The sequence below is a fragment of the Panicum virgatum genome, chromosome 4K (assembly GCF_016808335.1).
Source record: "Panicum virgatum strain AP13 chromosome 4K, P.virgatum_v5, whole genome shotgun sequence".
NCBI lineage: Eukaryota > Viridiplantae > Streptophyta > Magnoliopsida > Poales > Poaceae > Panicum > Panicum virgatum.
The window spans coordinates 12216100-12234934 of record NC_053139.1 but is presented as its reverse complement, the minus strand read 5'-3'; the positions used below and the strand labels follow the sequence as shown (position 1 = coordinate 12234934).

Here is an 18835-nt window from a genome sequence, read left to right as displayed (position 1 = left end):
TTAAGGCAGAGATAGAATTGAGATCTCCAGGCAGTGTGGTAGAGATAGACACTGTGACTGATAATGATGGCAAAGTTAGGTTTAGTAAATTTTTCTGTGCCTTCAAAGCTAGTATAGATGATTTCTTGAATGGCTGTAGGCTTTACCTTAGTATAGATGCCACTCATCTAAATGGCATGTGGTGTGGCCACATGCCTGCAGCATTAGCTTTGGATGGGCACAATTGGATGTTTTCAGTGGCCTTTGTTTTTTTTGAGGGAGAGAGTAAGGAAAATTGGATTTGGTTCATGCAACAACTTAAGAAATCAATAGGCCCCATGCAGCATTTAGCTATCTGTACAGATGCAAGCAAGGGACTAGAGTCATCTGTCAAAGATGTGTTTCCAGATGCAGAGTGGAGAGAATGTTTCAGGTATTTAATGGATAACCTAAAGAACTACTACACTAGTGATGTATATGCCAAAAATATGTGGCCTGCATCTAGAGCATATTCTCCCCATAAATTCAAATATTTATTTGACAAGGTGCTGGCAGCTAGTCCAGACATCAAAAAATGATTAGATGAGCATCATCCTTTTCTTTGGGCAAGATGCAAGTTCTCTCCAGACATCAAGTGTGACTATATAAACAACAATTTAGCTGAATGTTGGAATGCATGGATCAAAGAGATGAAAGACCTACCTCTGCATTGCATGGCAGATGCTATTAGAGAGAAGGTAATGATCTTGTTTGCCAAAAGAAGGAAGATTTCTACATCATTATCTCATGATATATTGCATGTTGTGATACATCAGCTCAATGCTGCATCTAGGGGACTAGGACACCTGAAGATTTCCAAAGGTCACCCAAATAAAGCTGAAGTCACAGAGGTGTACAAAGATGAAGAAGTTAGAAGACATGTCGTGTATTTGTCTCAAAAAATTTGCACATACAGACAGTGTCAAGTGGCTGGTAAACCATGTCCACATGCATTGACTGTGATAACTAGCATGAGGCAGCCTGATATGGATTCTTTTGTGGACAACTATTATTCAGTGGCCAAGTTTCAAGCAGCTTATGCAGGTATTATTTCTAGCATCACTGACAGAAATCAATGGCCTGAAGTTGACAAGGGGTTTACACTGCACCCTCCTATCCAGAAAAAGAAAGAGCCAGAAAGGTTGAGGAAAAATAGGATCAAATCAGCTAGGGAGAGATCAGGCAAAGCAACTAGGCAAGTCAGGTGCCCTAACTGCCATGAGTATGGTCACCGAGCTACTAGCTGGAAGTGTCATCTGACTGGAACAAAAAAATGTGCATAACTACTTTATTTTTCATAGTGTCTTTACATAATTTCTTATTTTGTAACCATAATTCATTACACTTTTTTTACAGGAAAAAAATCTAAGAAAAAGAATCTTGCTAAGTCTGGGAGAAAAAAGAAGTCCAAGCCAACTGCTGCTGATGCTACTGAATAGCCAACTCCAATGATTAGAGGAGCACTGGCAAGGAAAGCTGTTGCAAAAGCAAAGAGAGATGCAGAAGAAGTAGAACTGAAGACAACAACAGCAAGGAAAGCAGCAGAAGCAGCAGCAAGGAAAGCAGTAGAAGCAGCAGCAAGGGAAGAGGTTGAAGCTACCAGAAATGAATTTGCATCATCTGTCCCTGAGCCAAGTGAAGAATCACCCCTTGAACCTATGGCTTTGGCAGTGGTTAATGCCCTAGAACCCATTGAGACTACCCCCAGTTAAAAAATTATTGTCATTGTCTTCAACATCTTTTTCCAAATTATTTAAGTCATTTGTTCAATGTGTGTACTTGTTTCCATGGCATGGCACTATTCTCAGATGATGAACATGGCAAGAAACTTACACCAAAGAGAAAGACCTTGGCAAGTAAAGTGAAGAAAACACCACCTAAGAAGAAAGCACACAAGAGCAAGTGAGCAGTGAGCAGTGATAGCATTGTCTTTTGTGTTGTATGATTGGCCAAAATACTATATTTTGCATGGTCTTTAGCAACTTCTGTGCTGTATGAACAATTGTAGTTGGGAACTCCATGTATTCTCTGTTGGAAACATTTACCATGCCCTATATGCTATGTCATGGACATCTTTTCTGTTCAATTTGCATCCATTTGCTCATTCAAATTAGCTCATTTCATTTGCTCATTCAATTTGCATTCAAAAGAAGCTGAGCACTTTACAAATTAGACATGAACAAACTCTATATTTTCATTTGCTCAGTCAAGTTCATTCCCTACTGAAACACACTACTGTCTACATCAGTTCATTGCAATAGATTTTACCACAAACGTCAATACAACTATTGCAATACAACCAATGAAAATATTCATTTTTCACATCAGTCTCTCCATCTTGTTCTCCAGTTGCTTCATCCCATCGTTTTGCTTCATCCCCTCATTTTCACCAGGTGCTTCATCTTCTTTTCCTCCATGTTCATCAATCTGATTGCATATCCTGACGATCTTCTTCTCCACCAGCTCATCCAAATACTCCCTCTGAAACCTATAAAAGCCACACAGCTTCGGATTCTGCAAAAAAACGATCAACATTGAAACCCTAGGTTTGATTGAAAATGGAAAAAACTCATAACTTACCCCATTTCTCGGGTATTTGAAGAAGATGCGCCCCTTGTTCTGACTTTCCAGCTTGACCACGCGAAGCTCAATCACTCGGGCAAGATCGCAATCGGGGCACACGATCAAAGGCAGCCCAGTCTCTTTACCGACCAGATGCTGCTCACACAAGGAGCTCACTCCTCTCCCCTGCCTCCTCGTCGCCCTACTCGCGCTGGAGCTGGAGGAGTCGGCCCTCTGCGCCATAGCCCTATTCGCCGTTGTGCTGGGGAAGGCGGGACGGGAGAGGCGGCGGCGGCGCAGTGGGGAAGAAAGGCGTCGGCGGCGGCGGGATAACGAGAGGGAGGAGAGTGGGAGCGGTCAACGGCCGGACCGGGGGTCACGGGCACATGAACAAAGGGGCGGGGGCAGAAACGACATTTCGCCTTGCCTTGCTGACCGGGCGCCAACGTGGTCTGCCGCCGTGTCCTACCACGTAGACAAAAATGGTAAAAACATAATATTTCCAGTTACAATAGTGAGCCCGTTTAAAAGTATTAAACCAGCAAATTACCTTTTTTATAATGGTAAAAATGTAAAAAAAACCCCTCCTGCTCGAACGGACGCGCACTCCACCACCGGCGCCCCGTCTCGAGATCCCGCATCCCAGCCTCCACCGCCGATGGCGACGCTCAAGGTCCCCGCCACCGTCCCGACCGCCGCCGACGACTGCGAGCAGCTCCGCAAGGCGTTCCAAGGTCGGTCCCTCCCTCTCTCTCTCTCTCTCTCTCTCTCTCTCTCTCTCTCTCGCGCGCGCGCGCGCGCGCGCGCGCATCTAGGCCCCGTGTCTCGGCCCGCATTTCCCTTGTCCGCGCAACGCCTGCGAGGGTGAGGGTGACGCGATCGCGCGATCTGACATTGCGTTTGTCTCCCCCGCTGGGGGCCGTGCAGGGTGGGGCACGAACGAGGCGCTCATCATCTCCATCCTGGGCCACCGCGACGCCGCGCAGCGCCGCGCCATCCGCCGCGCCTACGCGGAGACGTACGGCGAGGAGCTCCTCCGCTCCATCACCGACGAGATCTCGGGCGACTTCGAGGTAAACCCCCGCACCATCACCAGTCGTCGCCGCACGCGCTGGCTGGAATCCACCCCTCCGCGCGAGCGCGACGAGGTCGTTCCCAGATCTTTCCCTGATCGGGCTGTGATTGATGGGGCCAGAGGGCCGTGATCCTGTGGACGCTGGACCCGGCGGAGCGGGACGCGGTGCTCGCCAACGAGGCGGCCAGGAAGTGGCAGCCCGGGAACCGCGTGCTCGTCGAGATCGCGTGCACGCGCGGCTCCGCGCAGCTCTTCGCCGTCAGGCAGGCGTACCACGAGCGCTTCAAGCGCTCGCTGGAGGAGGACATCGCTGCGCACGTCAAAGGGGACTTCCGCAAGGTGATGTGTTTCTCTCATTTCTTGTGCAGTGCCTCCAGAATTAGCACCGCTACTTCGATTTGATACATGTGTCCTAGTGATTGGAACAGTATTATGATACCTGCTAATCTTCGAAGGATATTGGACAGGATCTTGATTTGTTAATTTTTATTTATCAAATGTTGATTTAAATCATGTTTTTATCGTAAGTACCAATGTGTGATATTGATCAGTTCTGTTCTGAAGCTGATAGACAAGTTCAAGATCGTCAAATACCATGCTTATGATGTTGACTTTTGTCCCACAATGTTATGAAATATTAAATAGGTTGGTGGATCTAAAATGTTCGTTAATGAGATTGGTAGTTGTCATATCCCATTGTGTAAAAGATTCATTATAGATTGGTCTTTATGAATCATTCATATATGATTTGTTTCCATTGTCGCATCCTGGTGACCTGTAAAATTTAACAGTCCAAAATGCACTTCTGGTCCTCCTTAAAAGCAGAGGTCAAATCAAATTCAGTTTTCGTTCATCCAAAATCTGATGCCCCCTTGCCCTGTCATTTTCTCATTTTGTTTGTGTCACTCTTAAAATAAGGTTGCATATGAGGTTTGCTAGTTTAAAGGATGGCTCACTTATTGTCATTTTAGTTTTTGGCAACCTTATTCTAGTTTCACTAGCCACCTGAGCATTCGACAATAGGGAAAACAGTGCAAAAAAGGAAACATTGCCAAATTCTGTGATCTGACCTTTCCTTTATTCTTCATTTCAGCTGTTGGTGCCACTTGTAACTGCATACCGTTATGATGGACCAGAGGTCAACACAAGGTTGGCACACTCAGAAGCCAAAATACTTCATGAGAAGATCCAACACAAGTCTTACAGTGATGATGAGATCATCAGAATCCTCACCACTAGGAGCAAAGCTCAGCTGCTTGCTACATTCAATTACTACAATGATGCATTTGGCCACCCAATCAACAAGGTGCATACATATCTAATAAACTTATGTTATTTTTTGCTGTATAAAATGATACAGGAAGTGACCAACTTGTTATTTACAATTTGCAATACCTATGTGTGCTTCTGCATTGCACTACAGTTGAATCAGATTATGCAGTTATGGAATGAGTAAGGTGCATCTACGGTTGCATTTTGTCCCTCATTTACTTGTATCGCAACCCACATTAATACAAATTACCCATTCATATTCTGATGGAAAATAATAAGCTGTTGCTCATGCCTGCTTCTGCTGATACAACTCTGTTCATATACTGTTTATTCATTCACCCAATTTGAAAGGAGCATGTGTAACATTTGGAAAGCTATTTACTCGTTTTAGTTCCTACACCTTTCAAGATCAGCCTTATCCAATAGTTAGTGTTCAGCCCATGTTGCTTATGTCTGGATTGGTTGCATCCGTTATGACAGATAGACTTTGTTGATCTATTTCAATTTGCAGCTTGTTCTGTTTCGTATTTGGTACAGAAATTTCATGATGCTCTGGCAATTCTATCCATGTTCAGAACTATGTAGGACTATAGTTGAAATTTCTTTCTAGATTATTTAACGTTTTAAGATTTCCTTAGTCTTTTTGAAGAGAATGAGTTACATATTCATGTGATATGCATGCCATATCTTGACTATATTGATTCACAGTAGCGCTTCCTAATTTCTGCTAAAAAACATTTGCATGATAGCTCTGGTGTTTTGGTGCTGGAACATGTCTGTAAAAATGTTCTCTTTTCCCAGATAATAGTATACTAACTACCACTGCAGAGTCACGTTGCCACTTTGAAGTCAGAAGTACTATTTTTATCAAAAAAATTCAGTGATTATAGACTCAGCTTTCAAATCCATTCAGAACAACTGGTAAAAGTACTATGTTCAGTTTGATGTTTTGCTGGTTTTAGAGTTTAAGTTCTGTACACTAGCTGCATGTATCATTTGCATGACCTAGCATTCTACTAATATGATATCAACTACGCAGATCAGCAAAAAGATTTGCATGATTCACTACCGACTTTCTAGCAAATTCCTCATTGACCTGCTTAATATTAAGCTCTGTGGTCCACAGGATCTGAAGGCTGATCCCAAGGATGAGTACCTCAAGACGCTGCGGGCAATCATCCGCTGCTTCACCTGCCCCGACAGGTACTTCGAGAAGGTCGTCAGGCAGGCGATCGCGGGGCTAGGCACGGACGAGAGCTCCCTGACCCGGGTCATCACCACGCGCGCAGAGGTGGACCTGAAGCTGATCAAGGAGGCGTACCAGAAGAGGAACAGCGTGCCGCTGGATCGCGCTGTCGCGGGGGACACCTCCGGTGACTACGAGAATATGCTCCTCGCGCTCCTGGGGCAGGAGTGATCACTGATCAGCCCTTGCGTGCCGCACTGTCGCTGCCCGATTCCGTGCCGTGCTGTTTGTGGTCTGATCGGGTAATAAATCTGGTATGCGCTGCTGTAAGTCGCTGTGGACGTGAGGTTGTTTCTTCAGTGCTGGTTCTGTCGCTGCAGCTTGCATAACAGTGGTGATCAAATAAATGATGTCTGCAATGAATCATGGCATTTGTTTTTGTAGTTATTTGTGGGCAGTAAGATAGCGGGATCTCGAGAAATTAGTAAGTTTGTGACTAAGCTGCTGCCTATTTGGGCAGAAAGGTTAAAATTCAGAGATATTATTATACATAGATTAGAAGATGACAAACCCCTGCCACCAGCTGAAGAACTCCGGCCAGGCGGCCAACGAAGAACAACTACAAGTGTGCATGTGGTGTGCTCGTGTCAGTGTCATTAACTAATTTTCTGGCATTAATCCAAATAATTTCGTTGAAATCATGCGATTCAAATTTCAAATTATGATGACGTGTTCAAATTATGATGACGGGAAAGTCCGGTGATCAAATACGCTGGAAAAGATCAGAACAAAAAAACGAATTGCAGCTGGGAAAAAAAGAGGAGCGCCCTTTTACGGTTTTACCACGGGAAAAGAAAAGAAAAGAGGTGGGAACGGGCTTCCCTTCACCCTGACGCTGACCGACCGGTTCATCTCCATCTCAACTGGGGAAGACCGCCGAATCGACCCGCCGCCGCCCCCACCTCCGCCGCCGGCCCGCCGCCGCCCCCACCGCCGCCCGCGGCCCACCGCCATGCTGCTCCTCCGCAGGCACCTCCTCCCTCTCCACCGCGCGGCCTCCTCGCTCCCTTCCCCCATCTACCACCGCGCCTGGCTCCTCTCAACCTCCACCTCGTCCTCCACCGCCCCGTTCTCCCTCGAGGACTACCTCGTCGCCGCCTGCGGACTCCACCCAGCTCAAGCCCGCAAGACGGCTAAGAAGGCGTTCGATGAAGCATCCAGACATTGTAACAAGAAGGCATTCGAGGAGCTATGCTGGTCCCGCCTCAAATCCGCCTCCAACCCCGACGCCATCCTCGCCCTGCTCTCCGGCGTCGGCCTCTCCAGCGCCGACATCGCCGAAGTCGTCGTCGCGGACCCGTTGCTCCTGCGCGCCTGGCCCAAGAACATCGGGCCCCGCCTTCATGCTCTCCGTGACCGCCTCGGCCTGTCCAACCCCCAGATCGCTCGCTTCCTCGTGGTCGGCTCACGCGCCCTCCGCGGCTGCGACGTTGTTCCAAGGCTCGAGTTCTTCATCTCCTTCTTCGGTTCATTTGAACAGCTCCTCGCGATCTTGAGGAAGAGTGAACGCATTCTACTTGTGGATCTTGAAAGGGTTATCAGTCCTAATATCGCGCTGCTTTGTCATTGGGGCTTAAGTGTTCGAGATATTGCCCAGCTGTGTTCACACAACTCGTGGTTGCTTACCTATAGCCTGGAGCGCGTCAAGGAATTCTTGCTGCGCGCGGAAGAGCTTGGGGTGCCTCGCAGCTCGCGAATGTTCAAGTATGCGGTGTTAGTCGTCTCAAATATCACCAAAGAAAAGGCTGCTTCCAAGCTTAAATTTTTGAAGAGTACTCTTGGTTGCTCCGAAAGTGAAGTTACAATTGCAGTGTCCAAGATGCCAAGTATTCTGCCATTGTCTGAGGAGCTGCTTCTCCGCAAGATTCAGTTCTTGATCAAAGAGGTTGGAATGGAGCCTCAGTGCATTGTTGAAAGGCCTGTCCTTTTAGCACTGAGCCTGGAGAAGCGGCTAGTGCCCCGGCATTGTGTCATGAAGGTCCTGCAGGCAAAGGGATTGCTGAGTAGTAAAATGGGCTTTTATACATTCGCTCAATTTGGAGAGAAGACTTTCAAATTGAAGTACATCGACTGTCACAAGGACTCTGTTCCTGGGCTTGCAGATGCTTATGCCGCAGCTAGTGCTGGTGTTGTGCCCCCTGGATTCAAATTTGAACATCTTGAAATATTCCAATCCTTTTTGTTCGATGGTGTAAGCGCAACTGACGCTCATTAGCAGCTGGCGATGGTGCAGGCATTCTCAATTCTTCTTTCTGCGGTAGAACAACTGGTGATCTCTGACTGCTCATCGTCCATGTTTAAGTTATGGTTGTCTATTATTCTGTCAAAGAGCTGGTTGGCTCATTTTGGAGCCTTACTGCACGTGTTTGTTAGTTGCTTCTTCAGTGTAGCGCATGGCTGAAGATTATCCTTAACTGAGATGTTCATCTGTGGATAAGCCCTTGTCCTAGCACCTGATCTAGTTGGAATTTGACAGCACTGGCTTTCGTTTTTTCTCTAACCATGTTTGCTCAATATGTTTCATTTCCACTGACATTTTACGGCGCTCACTGATACTTATTTGTTGCCTAATTCGATTTTAGAGGAAAGGGTTATGTTTGTTCTACTGATGTTTACATTGCATTTGCAAACTGAGCAATAGCTCAGTGGTGGGCTGTTTGTGGTCGTTCCCACCGACCAGGTTCGAACCCTGGTATTGCCGCACCCAAAAAAAAAATTTCTCCATGCTTGTTGGCTTGTGGCTATGGTGTGTTTCCGTGCTCGCCGGCCTGGGTAGCGGTATACGCCGGCGAAAGTTCGGTTTGGCCCAATTGGCATGGTTCCGGGTTAGGGGGATTTCTCGGCCGGGATCATACAGTCCCTTCTTGTTGCAATGCTTTGGGGGTGGTTCTTCACCCACTGGTGGAGTGTTTCTATGTTTACATTGCACTTACTGACTCTGAACTATTACTTACAGTGGCTAGAATTGGTACTGAGAAGAAACAATTGTTTAAACCATATGTTGTGGCCACCAATACATTCTTGATTTCTAAGAACTGTTTGGTTCCATGGACCTCTGCCCTGTGATTTTGAGAAGTGGGGGTTTCTGTCAAAATATTTGCACTTCTACAGCCTGCGTGCGTGATGATAAGATGCATAGTGCTATTTATGCGGATTTTCTTACCAGCTACAACATGTCATACTATGCATTCTAGTTTTATGGCAGGTCACGCGATGTGTGCACGAAATTATTGAGGTGTTTTCTAAGTAGGATCACAAAAGGCCGCTGTAACCACCAGTGCTCTCTGTGTTTGAGTTGCATCTGAAATACCAGGCCCCTGGAGAGCTCCTCCTTTACTGCATGATTAATAAAGTATGGTTGGCGTGATGCCGTCCAAAGTTTTGATCTATTTTCGACAACTCATGTGCAGAAGCAGCAGGCCCGACAGGCTTAGTTTGTGTCACTCTAAAATAAGGTTAAATATGCAAGATTTATTTTGTTCAGGTTTGTTAGTTTAAAGGATGGCTCACTTATTGTCATTTTAGTTTTTGGCAACCTTATTCTAGTTTCACTAGCTCCTGGAGCTTTCGACAATAGGGAAAACAGTGCAAAAAGGGAAACATTGCCAAATTCTGTGAGACCTTTGCTTTATTCTTCATTTCAGCTGATGGTGCCACTTGTAACTGCATACCGCTATGATGGACCAGAGGTCAACACAAGGTTGGCACACTCAGAAGCCAAAATACTTCATGAGAAGATCCATCACAAGTCTTACAGTGATGATGAGATCACCAGAATTCTCACCACCAGGAGCAAGCTCAGCTGCTTGCTACATTCGATTATTACAATGATGCATTTGGCCACCTAATCAACAAGGTGCATGCATATCTAATAAACTTATGTAGTTTTTTGCTGTATAAAATGATACAATAATGACCAACTTATTATTTACAATTTGCAATACCTATGTGTGCTTCTGCATTGCACTGCAGTTGAATCAGATTATGCAGTTGTGGAATGAGTAAGGTGCATCTACGGTTGCATTTTGTCCCTCATTTACTTGTATCACAACCCGCATTAGTTCAAATCACCCATTCATACTCTGTTGGAAAATAATAAGCTGTTGCTCCTTGCTCGTGCCTTCTTTTGCCGATACAACTCTGTTCTTATACTGTTTATTCATTCACCCAATTAGAAAGGAGCATGTGTAACATTTGGAAAGCTATTTACTCATTTTTGTTCCTACACCCTTCAAGATCAGCCTTGTCCAATAGTGAGTGTTCAGCCCATGTTGCTTATGTGTGGATTGGTTGCATCCTTTATGACAGATACACTTTGTTGATCTATTTCCATTTGCAGCTTGTTCTGTTTCGTTCTTGGGGCAGAAATTTCATGACGCTCTGGCAATTCTATCCATGTTCAGAACTATGTAGGACTATAGGTCAAATTTCTTTCTAGATCATTTAACGTTTTATGATTTCCTTGACCCTTTTTAAGAGAATTAGTTACATATTCATGTGATATGCATGCCATATCTTGACTATATTGATTCACAGTACCGCTTCCTAATTTCTGCTAAAAAACATTTGCATGATAGCTCAGGTGTTTAGGTGCTGGAACATGTCTATGAAATTGTTCTTTTTTCCCAAATAACTACCACTGCAGAATCACCTTGCCACTTTGAAGTCAGAAGTACTACTTTTATTTATCAAACAAATTCAGTGATTATAGACTGAAATTTTACTCAGCTTTCAATCTATTCAGAACATCTGGTAAAAGTGATATGTTTAGTTTGATGTTTTGCTGGTTTTAGAGTTTCAGTTCTGGACACTAGCGGCATGTATCATTTGCATGACCTAGCATACTACAAATATCACTACGCAGATCTGCTAGTGTTCTCAGCAAAAATATTCACATGATTCACTACCGACTTTCTTGCAAATTCCTCATTGAGACCTGCTTCCTAATAAGCTCTGTGATCCACAGGATCTGAAGGCTGATCCCAAGGATGAGTACCTCAAGATGCTGCGAGCGATCATCCGGTGCTTCACCTGCCCCGACAGGTACTTCAAGAAGGTTGCCAGGCAGGCCATTGCGGGTCTAGGCACAGACGAGAGCTCCCTGACCCGGGTCATCACCACCCGCGCGGAGGTGGACCTGAGGTTTATCAAGGAGGCATACCAGAAGAGGAACAGCGTGCCACTGGAGCGCACCATCGTGGGGGACACCTCCGGCAACTATGAGAACATGCTCCTCACGCTCCTGGGGCTGGAGTGATCTGCCCTCGCATGTCGCACTGTCGCTGCTCGGTTCCGTGCTGTGTTGTATGTGATCTGATCGGGTAATAAACCCAGTATGCGCTGCTGTAAGTCATTGTGGACGTGAGGCTGTTTCTCCAGTGTTGGTACTGTCGCTGCAGCTTTGAGGGTTTGTTTGGATCGAGACAGCTCACTGGCCAGGCAGCGATCTCAGCCCCAGGCGATGAAAATCAAACGCCTGGGAGCGCTGCCTGGCCCAGGCAGCTTTGCCGAGGCCTAAACCAAACAGCCCCTGAGTGTGTTTGTTTTTTTATCTTAATCTTTAGTTCTAGACTTGCATTATGTGGTGTTTGCGCTAGGAGTTGTGTTAGGTTTTGTCAAATTGCTGAAATTCTAATAACCTATCTTTCATTGCTGGGGAAAATATTTTCTGGGAACTTTTTGGCCAATAATTTTTGGGAAAAAAGCGTTTCTACCCCTACTCCAAAGCTCAATGGTGATTTTACCCCTTCTTTTTGAACTTTGTGATTTTACCCTTGTCAATTTGAAACGAAGCAGCCGTTTGCCCCTGGTTTCTGACACCATTAGGCTTGCTGGGATTTAATGGAAGAAAAAAATGAGAAAGAAAAAACATATACAGGAAAAGACAGTACTACCCTTAATCTTATCTCCTTCCACCTGGGTTTGAGGGCCGCCCCCTCCCAGTCGCCCTCACCTGGCGACCTCGAGGCGCAAGTCGCGGCCCCCTCCGGCGGCCCTACGCGTGGCTATCCCCGTGCTCGAGGCACAAGACGGTGTGGTCGCGGCGGGCATCCTGCGCCCCTCCGACGGCTTGTGGCCCTGCGCCGGCGGCCGGGCCAGGGGCCGAGGGCCTCACCCGCGCGCCGCCGGGCCTATGGCCATGTGCCGGCGGCCGGTGATAGCCAGGCCGGGCTCGGCCGGGGGCCACGCCACGCGCGCGGCAGCTGCACCCGGTGGCCCGCGGCCGGGGCGGCGGTCGGGATGGCGGATGGGAGCCAGGCTGGGCTGCCTGCGCCGGTGGCCGGGGGCCAAGCCGCGCCATCCAGCGCACCGCCGCCACAGGGCCGGCGGCGCCGGCTGCGCCGTTCGGGACGGCGGCTGCGCGTGCACCGGTGGGCGCGTCGAGCCGGTGACCGGAGGCGGTGGCCCAAGCGCCGCGGCCTGCATTCAAAATTTTATGCAACATAAGAAACAGGGGTAAAAACACATGGGCAAAATTGTCCATTTGTCTAAATGCTAACACCGTTAGAGGTACTTAACGGACTAGGGGTAAAATCTGCCTTCGTTTTGAAATCGTAGGGGTAAAATCACAAAGTTAAAAAAAATGAGGACAAAATCACCATTTCGGTACAAAACAGGGGTAGAAACGCTTTTGCCCCATAATTTTTTGGATCAATTTAAATTATTCCCTAACATTTTCCCAAAAAAAAAATTAATATCCTGGAACATTCTAAAGTGCTTCCAAAACTTTTTAGGACAACTGAAATTTTTTCAAAACACTTTAAATTGTTACGCTTGAAACATTCTAAAGTCTTTGGTAAATATTTGGTGGGAATTTTTTGCAAAATATTTTTTCATTACAATGTGAACTGTTTTTCATACAAACCTAAAATAACTCAAAAGCTTGGAACATTGCGAAATGTTTACTAACATCTCGAAATGTGCAAAACATTTTCTGGGAAATTTTTGGCCAACAATTTTTTCGTTCCCAAATATTTTCTGAAAAATTTTAATATCCTGGGACATTCTAAAGTGTCTCCAAAACTTTTTAAGACAAATGAAAAATTTCTAGAAAATTTTATTTGTTTTCAAAAAATCTGTAATGCTTTAAACATTCTAAAGTGTTCGGTAAACATTTGGTGGATACTTTGTTGACAGTCAAAATTGGCAAATATTGATGCCTGTTGGCCGGTCCAATTGTATTCGGAATGTTTTTTAACCACCCCCCCCCAACCCCAACACACTAAGGCTGATTGAGGGTTAACCACGATCGATCAATACAATTTGCCCCTTTATTTTTCATCTCTCCAACCCTAGTTTTTCTAACCCTAATTCTGTTATTCCTATGTCTCTATGACATTTGAGGGCATTCTAAGTGGCCTGCCGATCTCAGAGCAACTCTAGCTCCATTAGTTCCGATGGGCCCCTCCAGGGCTCGTGGTTCTATGTCTACAGCCTTCTTGAAGGAACCGGTCTGACCAGTCCGTTCAACTGGTTTGACCAGTCGGCACAGACGGGCTGCTGGAAACGACCGATTGCGATTCGCGCGTTCTAGCGCTTTCGCGTGTTGACCAGATTTGTGTCAAGAAAAAGATTTTTTTTGAAACATTGTGAAATATTTTTTTAAACAAACTTGAAATGACTCAAAAAAATCAGAAATTTTTCTGAAAACATTTTGGCCAATAATTTTTCGGACCAATTTAAATTGTTTTCAAACATTGTTTAATTTTTTTTTAATATCCTAGAACATTCTAAAATGTTTCCAAAACTTTTTAGGACAAATGAAATTTTTTCAATACTTTGATTTTTCCCGGGAAAAATCTACAATACTTGAAACATTCTAAAGTATTTGGTAAATATTTGGTGGGAAGTTTTTGCTAAACATTTTTCCGGAACATTGTGAAATATTTTTAAAATAAACCTAAAATGACTCAAAAACTCGAACTATTCTGAAATATTTATTAACATTTCGAAATGTTTACTCAACGAAAGATCAAAAGTTGATTCTTTAGCAGAAGAATTTAATTCATGGATGAATAATGGGTGAAGAGAAAGAAGGCGATTCCATCATCAGTTTGCTTTGCTTGCTTGTGATACTCATAACAGGGTGACAAGCAAACGTGCTTAATGGGTGAATGGGTGAAGAAAGAAAGGAAGAAACTAATTAGCCTTTTGGGCTTCAGTTTAATGGGCCTCTAATCCGCACGGTGCCCGCGTGTCGGTTTCTGCGATGGAAACAAAACTAATCGCATGAAGTTATAAATAGACCTCCACTAAACTTCAGAAGTTATAAATAGACCTCCCATAAACTTCAGAAATGTTAGGCACAGATTGGAAGATGACAAATACTTATCACCAGCTGAAGAACTCTGGACAAGCGGCCAACCAAGACCCTGTTTTGCATAGGTTCAACTTCTCTTGAAATATTTGGTGAAGCAATTTTTCTGGTAAAGCTGAATCTGTTTTGAAAACCATTTGATGAAAAGCTTCTTCATGATAAAACTGGATGAAGCCATATTTTTTGGCTTGACCCGGCTAGTTCAAAAAAACCATTTTCGTATAGCTTCATGTGTCCATCGAGCTATACCAAATGGGCGAAGTACCCATTCCATGTTCCTATCGATGTCATCAACTATTTTTTTTTTGGCATTTATCCAACAAAGTACCCATACCATATTCCTATCGGTGTCATCAGCTAATTTCTGGCATTAATCCAAATAAGGCCCGGTTTAGTTTCCAAAAAAATTTCTACGGTATCCGTCACATCGAATATTCTGACACATGCATAGAGTATTAAATGTAGTTAAAAAAACTAATTACACAGTCTAATTAATTAGAACGAGATGAATTTTGTAAGTCTAATTAGTCCATAATTGGATATTATTTATCAAGTAATAATGAAATGTGCTGCAGTACCAAATCCAGCAACTTTTCACCAACTAAACAGGGCCTAATTTCACTGAAATCATTCGATTCGAAGTTCAAATTAAGATGACGTGAAAGTTTGCTGATCAAATAAGCTTTTTTTAAAGCTAGCTGATCAAATAAGCTGGAAAAGAAAAGAACAAAAAAAAGTGAATAGCAGCTGGAAAAAAAGAGCGTCTTTTTCCACGGGAAAAGAAACCCAAAGAAAATGGTTGGGAGCGGGCTTCCCTTGCCCAGTTGCCCCTGACGCGGACCGACTGGCACCTCTCCATCTCAACTGGGGAAGCCGCCGAATCGGGGGGAATCGACGCGCAGTCGCCTCCACCTCCGGCGCCGCCATGCTGCTCCTCCGCAGGCACCTCCTCCCTCTCCACCGCGCGGCCTCCGCGCTCCCTTCCCCCATCTACCATGGCGCCTGGTTCCTCTCCACCTCCACCTCGGCCTCCACCGCACCGTTCTCCCTCGAGGACTACCTCGTCGCCGCCTGCGGCCTCCACCCAGCTCAAGCCCTCAAGACGGCTAAGAAGGCGTTGGATGAAGCATCCAAACAATGTAACAAGAAGGCATTCGAGGACCTATGCTGGTCCCGCCTCAAATCCGCCTCCAACCCCGACGCCATCCTCGCCCTGCTCTCCGGCGTCGGCCTCTCCAGCGCCGACATCGCCGAAGTCGTCGTCGCGGACCCGCTGCTCCTCCGCGCATCGCCCAAGAACGTCGGCCCTCGCCTTCATGCTCTCCGTGACCGCCTCGGTCTGCCCACTCCCCAGATCGCTCGCTTCCTAGTGGTCGGCTCACGCGCCCTCCGCAGCTGCGACGTCGGTCCAAAGCTCGAGTTCTTCATCTCCTTCTTCGGTTCATTTGAACAGCTCCTCGCGATCATAAAGAAGAGTGACCGCATTCTACAGGTGGATGTTGAAAGGGTTATCAATCCTAATATCGCGCTGCTTCGTCAGTGGGGCTTAAGTGTTCGAGATATTGCCCATGTGTGCTCACAAAACTCGTGGTTGCTTACCTATAGGCTGGACCACGTCAAGGAGTTATTGTTGCGCGCGGAAGAGCTTGGGGTGCCTCACAGCTCGCGAATGTTCAAGAATGCGGTGTCAGTCGTCTCAAATGTCACCAAAGAAAAGGCTGCTTCCAAGCTTAAGTTTTTGAAGAGTACTCTTGGTTGCTCCGAGAGTGAAATTGCAATTGCAGTGCCCAAGATACCAACTATTCTGGCATTGTCTGAGGAGCTCCTTCTCCGCAAGATTCAGTTCTTGATCAAAGAGGTTGGAATGGAACCTCAGTGTATTGTTGAAAGGCCTATCCTGTTAGCACTGGGTCTGGAGAAGCGGCTAGTGCCCCGGCATTGTGTCATGAAGGTCCTGCAGGCAAAGGGATTGCTGAGTAGTAAAATGAGTTTTTACTCATTTGCTCAAATTGGAGAGAAGACTTTCAAATTGAAGTACATCGACTGTCACAAGGACTCTGTTCCTGGGCTTGCAGATGCGTATGCTGCAGCTAGTGCTGGTGTTGTGCCCTCTGGAATCAAATTTGAACATCTTAAAATATTCCAATCCTTTTTGTTCGATGGTGCAAGTGCAACTCACACTCATTAGCAGCTGGCGATGGTGCAGGCATTCTCAATTCTTCTTTCTGCGGTAGAACAACTGGTGATCTCTGACTGCTCATCGTCCATGTTTAAGTTATGGTTGTCTATTATTCTGTCAAAGAGCTGATTGGCTTATTTTGGAGCCTTACTGCACGTGTTTGTTAGTCGCTTCTTCTTTCTAGCCCATGGCTGAAGATTATCCTTAACTGAGGTGTTCATCTGTGGATAGGCCCTTGTCCTAGCACCTGATCTAGTTGGAATTTGTTAGAACTGTCTTTCGTTTTTTCTCTAACCATGTTTGCTCAATATGTTTCATTTCTACTGACATTTTATAGCGCTCACTGATACTTATTTGTTGCCTAGTTCGTTTTGAGAGGAATGTGTTATGTTTGCTCTATTGATGTTTACATTGCACTTCCAAACTGAGCAATAGCTCAGTGGTGGGCTTGTTGTAGTCGTGCCCACCGACCAGGTTCAAACCTTTGATATTGCACCCCCCCCCCCCAAAAAAAACTCTCCGTGCTTGCTAGCTTGTGGCTTTGGTGCATTTCCGTGTTCACCGGCCTGGGTGACGGTACACGCCAGCCCAAGTTCGGGTTGGCCCATATGGGCATGGGTCCAGGTTCAGAGGTTTCTTGACCGGAATCATACGGTCCCTTCTTATTGCAATGTCGTGGGGGCGGTTCTTCACCACCGATCAAGTGTTTTTATGTTTACATTGCACTTACTGAGGCTATACTATTACTTAAGTGGCTAGAATTGGTACTGAGAAGAAACAATTGTTTAAACCAAGTGTTGTTGCCACCAATGCATTCTTGATTTCTAAGAACTGTTTGGTTCCATGAACCTCTGCCCTGTGATTTTGAGAAGTGGGGGTTTCTGTCAAAATATTTTCACTTCTACAGCCTGTATGCATGATGACAAAATGCATAGTACTATTTGTACGGATTTTCTTACCAGTTACAACATGTCATACTATGCCTTCTAGTTTTATGGCAGGTCACGCGATGTGTGCAAGAAATTATTGAGGTGTTTCCTAAGCAGGAACACAAAAGGCCGCTGTAACCACTGGTGCTCTCTGGGTTTGAGTTGCATCTGAAATACCAGGCCCCTAGAGGGCTCCTCCTTTACTGTATGATTAGTAAAGTGTGGTTGCTGTGATGCTGTCCAAAGTTTTGATCTATTTTCAACAACTCATGTGCAGAAGCAGCCGACCAGACAGGCCAAGCGCATGCGTGAATCTTGCACGGCATGTGTGTAACGAGAATAGATATCCTTATCTAAATAGAATAGTGTATGTCCTTATAAGTTAAGGCCGTAAAACATGTTTGCATCTTGTCATCATCATCATTTATTGGAAAGATTTTTTTGACGGGCATTTATTCAAAAGATAGGAGTACCAGTTGTATAGTACTAGCTTTTGGATTGGTAGTTGTCGTATCCCATTGTGTAAAATATTCATTATAGATTGGTCTTTATGAAAAATTCATATGTGATCTTTTTCCTCTGTCGCATCCTGGTGACCTGTAAAATTTAACAGTTCAAAATGCAGTTCTGGTCCTCCTTGAAGCAGAGGTCAAATCAAATTAAGTTTTCATTCATCCAAAATCTGATGCCCCCTTGCAATATGCACCACACCATCACTAGTCATCACCACACGCGCTGTGATTGATGGGATCAGAGGGCCGTGATCCTGTGGATGCTGGAGCTAGAGGAGCGGGACGCGGTGGCTTCCCAACGAGGCGGCCAGGAAGTGGCAGCCCGGGAACCGCGTGCTTGTCGAGATCGTGTGCACACGCGGCTCTGCGCAGCTCTTCACCGTCAGGCAGGCGTACCACGAGCGCTTCAAGCGCTCGCTGGAGGAGGACATCGCTGCGCACGTCAAAGGGTACTTCCGCAAGGTGATTTGTTTCTCTCATTTCTTGTAGTGCCTCCAGAATTAACCTCGATATTTCGATTTGATACATGTGTGCTAGTGATTGGAACAGTATTATTGATACCTGCTAATCTTCGAAGGATATCTGAATGTGGACTGTACCTTTGATTTGTTAATTTTTATTTCTCAAATGTTGATTTGAATCATGTAGTTATCATAAGTGTCAATGTGTGATATTGATCAGTTCTGTTCTGAAGTTGATAGAGATTGTTAAATCACATGCATGCT

General features: G+C 45.4%; 4 protein-coding genes across 4 annotated transcripts; 3 read left to right on the top strand and 1 right to left on the bottom strand.

Moving 5' to 3' along the window:
• Positions 1–2169: 2169 nt before the first annotated feature.
• Positions 2170–3038, bottom strand: LOC120705065. The gene is made up of 2 exons (XM_039989598.1): positions 2599–3038; positions 2170–2532 (listed from the first exon to the last, which is right to left on the bottom strand). Exons 1-2 carry the CDS (start codon positions 2821–2823, stop codon positions 2338–2340), a joined length of 420 nt encoding a protein of 139 aa, XP_039845532.1. The 5' UTR covers positions 2824–3038; the 3' UTR covers positions 2170–2337.
• Positions 3039–3156: 118 nt separating this feature from the next.
• Positions 3157–6597, top strand: LOC120703143 (annexin D2-like). The gene is made up of 5 exons (XM_039987159.1): positions 3157–3314; positions 3508–3653; positions 3776–3994; positions 4749–4961; positions 6054–6597. The coding sequence occupies exons 1-5, from the start codon at positions 3239–3241 to the stop codon at positions 6342–6344; spliced, it is 945 nt and encodes a 314-aa protein (XP_039843093.1). The 5' UTR covers positions 3157–3238; the 3' UTR covers positions 6345–6597.
• Positions 6598–7071: 474 nt separating this feature from the next.
• LOC120703142 (transcription termination factor MTERF2, chloroplastic-like) lies at positions 7072–11835 on the top strand. The gene is made up of 2 exons (XM_039987158.1): positions 7072–10029; positions 11140–11835. Exon 1 carries the CDS (start codon positions 7126–7128, stop codon positions 8386–8388), a length of 1263 nt encoding a protein of 420 aa, XP_039843092.1. The 5' UTR covers positions 7072–7125; the 3' UTR covers positions 8389–10029; positions 11140–11835.
• On the top strand, positions 9821–11430 carry LOC120701897 (annexin D6-like). The gene is made up of 2 exons (XM_039985703.1): positions 9821–9862; positions 11140–11430. The coding sequence occupies exons 1-2, from the start codon at positions 9821–9823 to the stop codon at positions 11428–11430; spliced, it is 333 nt and encodes a 110-aa protein (XP_039841637.1).
• Positions 11836–18835: the final 7000 nt, after the last annotated feature.

Coding starts and splice junctions, on each gene's coding strand:
- LOC120705065 (XM_039989598.1), bottom strand. CDS start 2,823: ATGGCGCAGAGGGCCGACTCCTCCAGCTCCAGCGCGAGTAGGGCGACG. Junction 2,533..2,598: donor TCAAATACCCGAGAAATGGG/GTAAGTTATGAG, acceptor GTTTTTTTGCAG/AATCCGAAGCTGTGTGGCTT.
- LOC120703143 (XM_039987159.1), top strand. CDS start 3,239: ATGGCGACGCTCAAGGTCCCCGCCACCGTCCCGACCGCCGCCGACGAC. Junction 3,315..3,507: donor GCTCCGCAAGGCGTTCCAAG/GTCGGTCCCTCC, acceptor GGGGCCGTGCAG/GGTGGGGCACGAACGAGGCG. Junction 4,962..6,053: donor TTGGCCACCCAATCAACAAG/GTGCATACATAT, acceptor TGTGGTCCACAG/GATCTGAAGGCTGATCCCAA.
- LOC120703142 (XM_039987158.1), top strand. CDS start 7,126: ATGCTGCTCCTCCGCAGGCACCTCCTCCCTCTCCACCGCGCGGCCTCC.
- LOC120701897 (XM_039985703.1), top strand. CDS start 9,821: ATGGTGCCACTTGTAACTGCATACCGCTATGATGGACCAGAG. Junction 9,863..11,139: donor ACCGCTATGATGGACCAGAG/GTCAACACAAGG, acceptor TGTGATCCACAG/GATCTGAAGGCTGATCCCAA.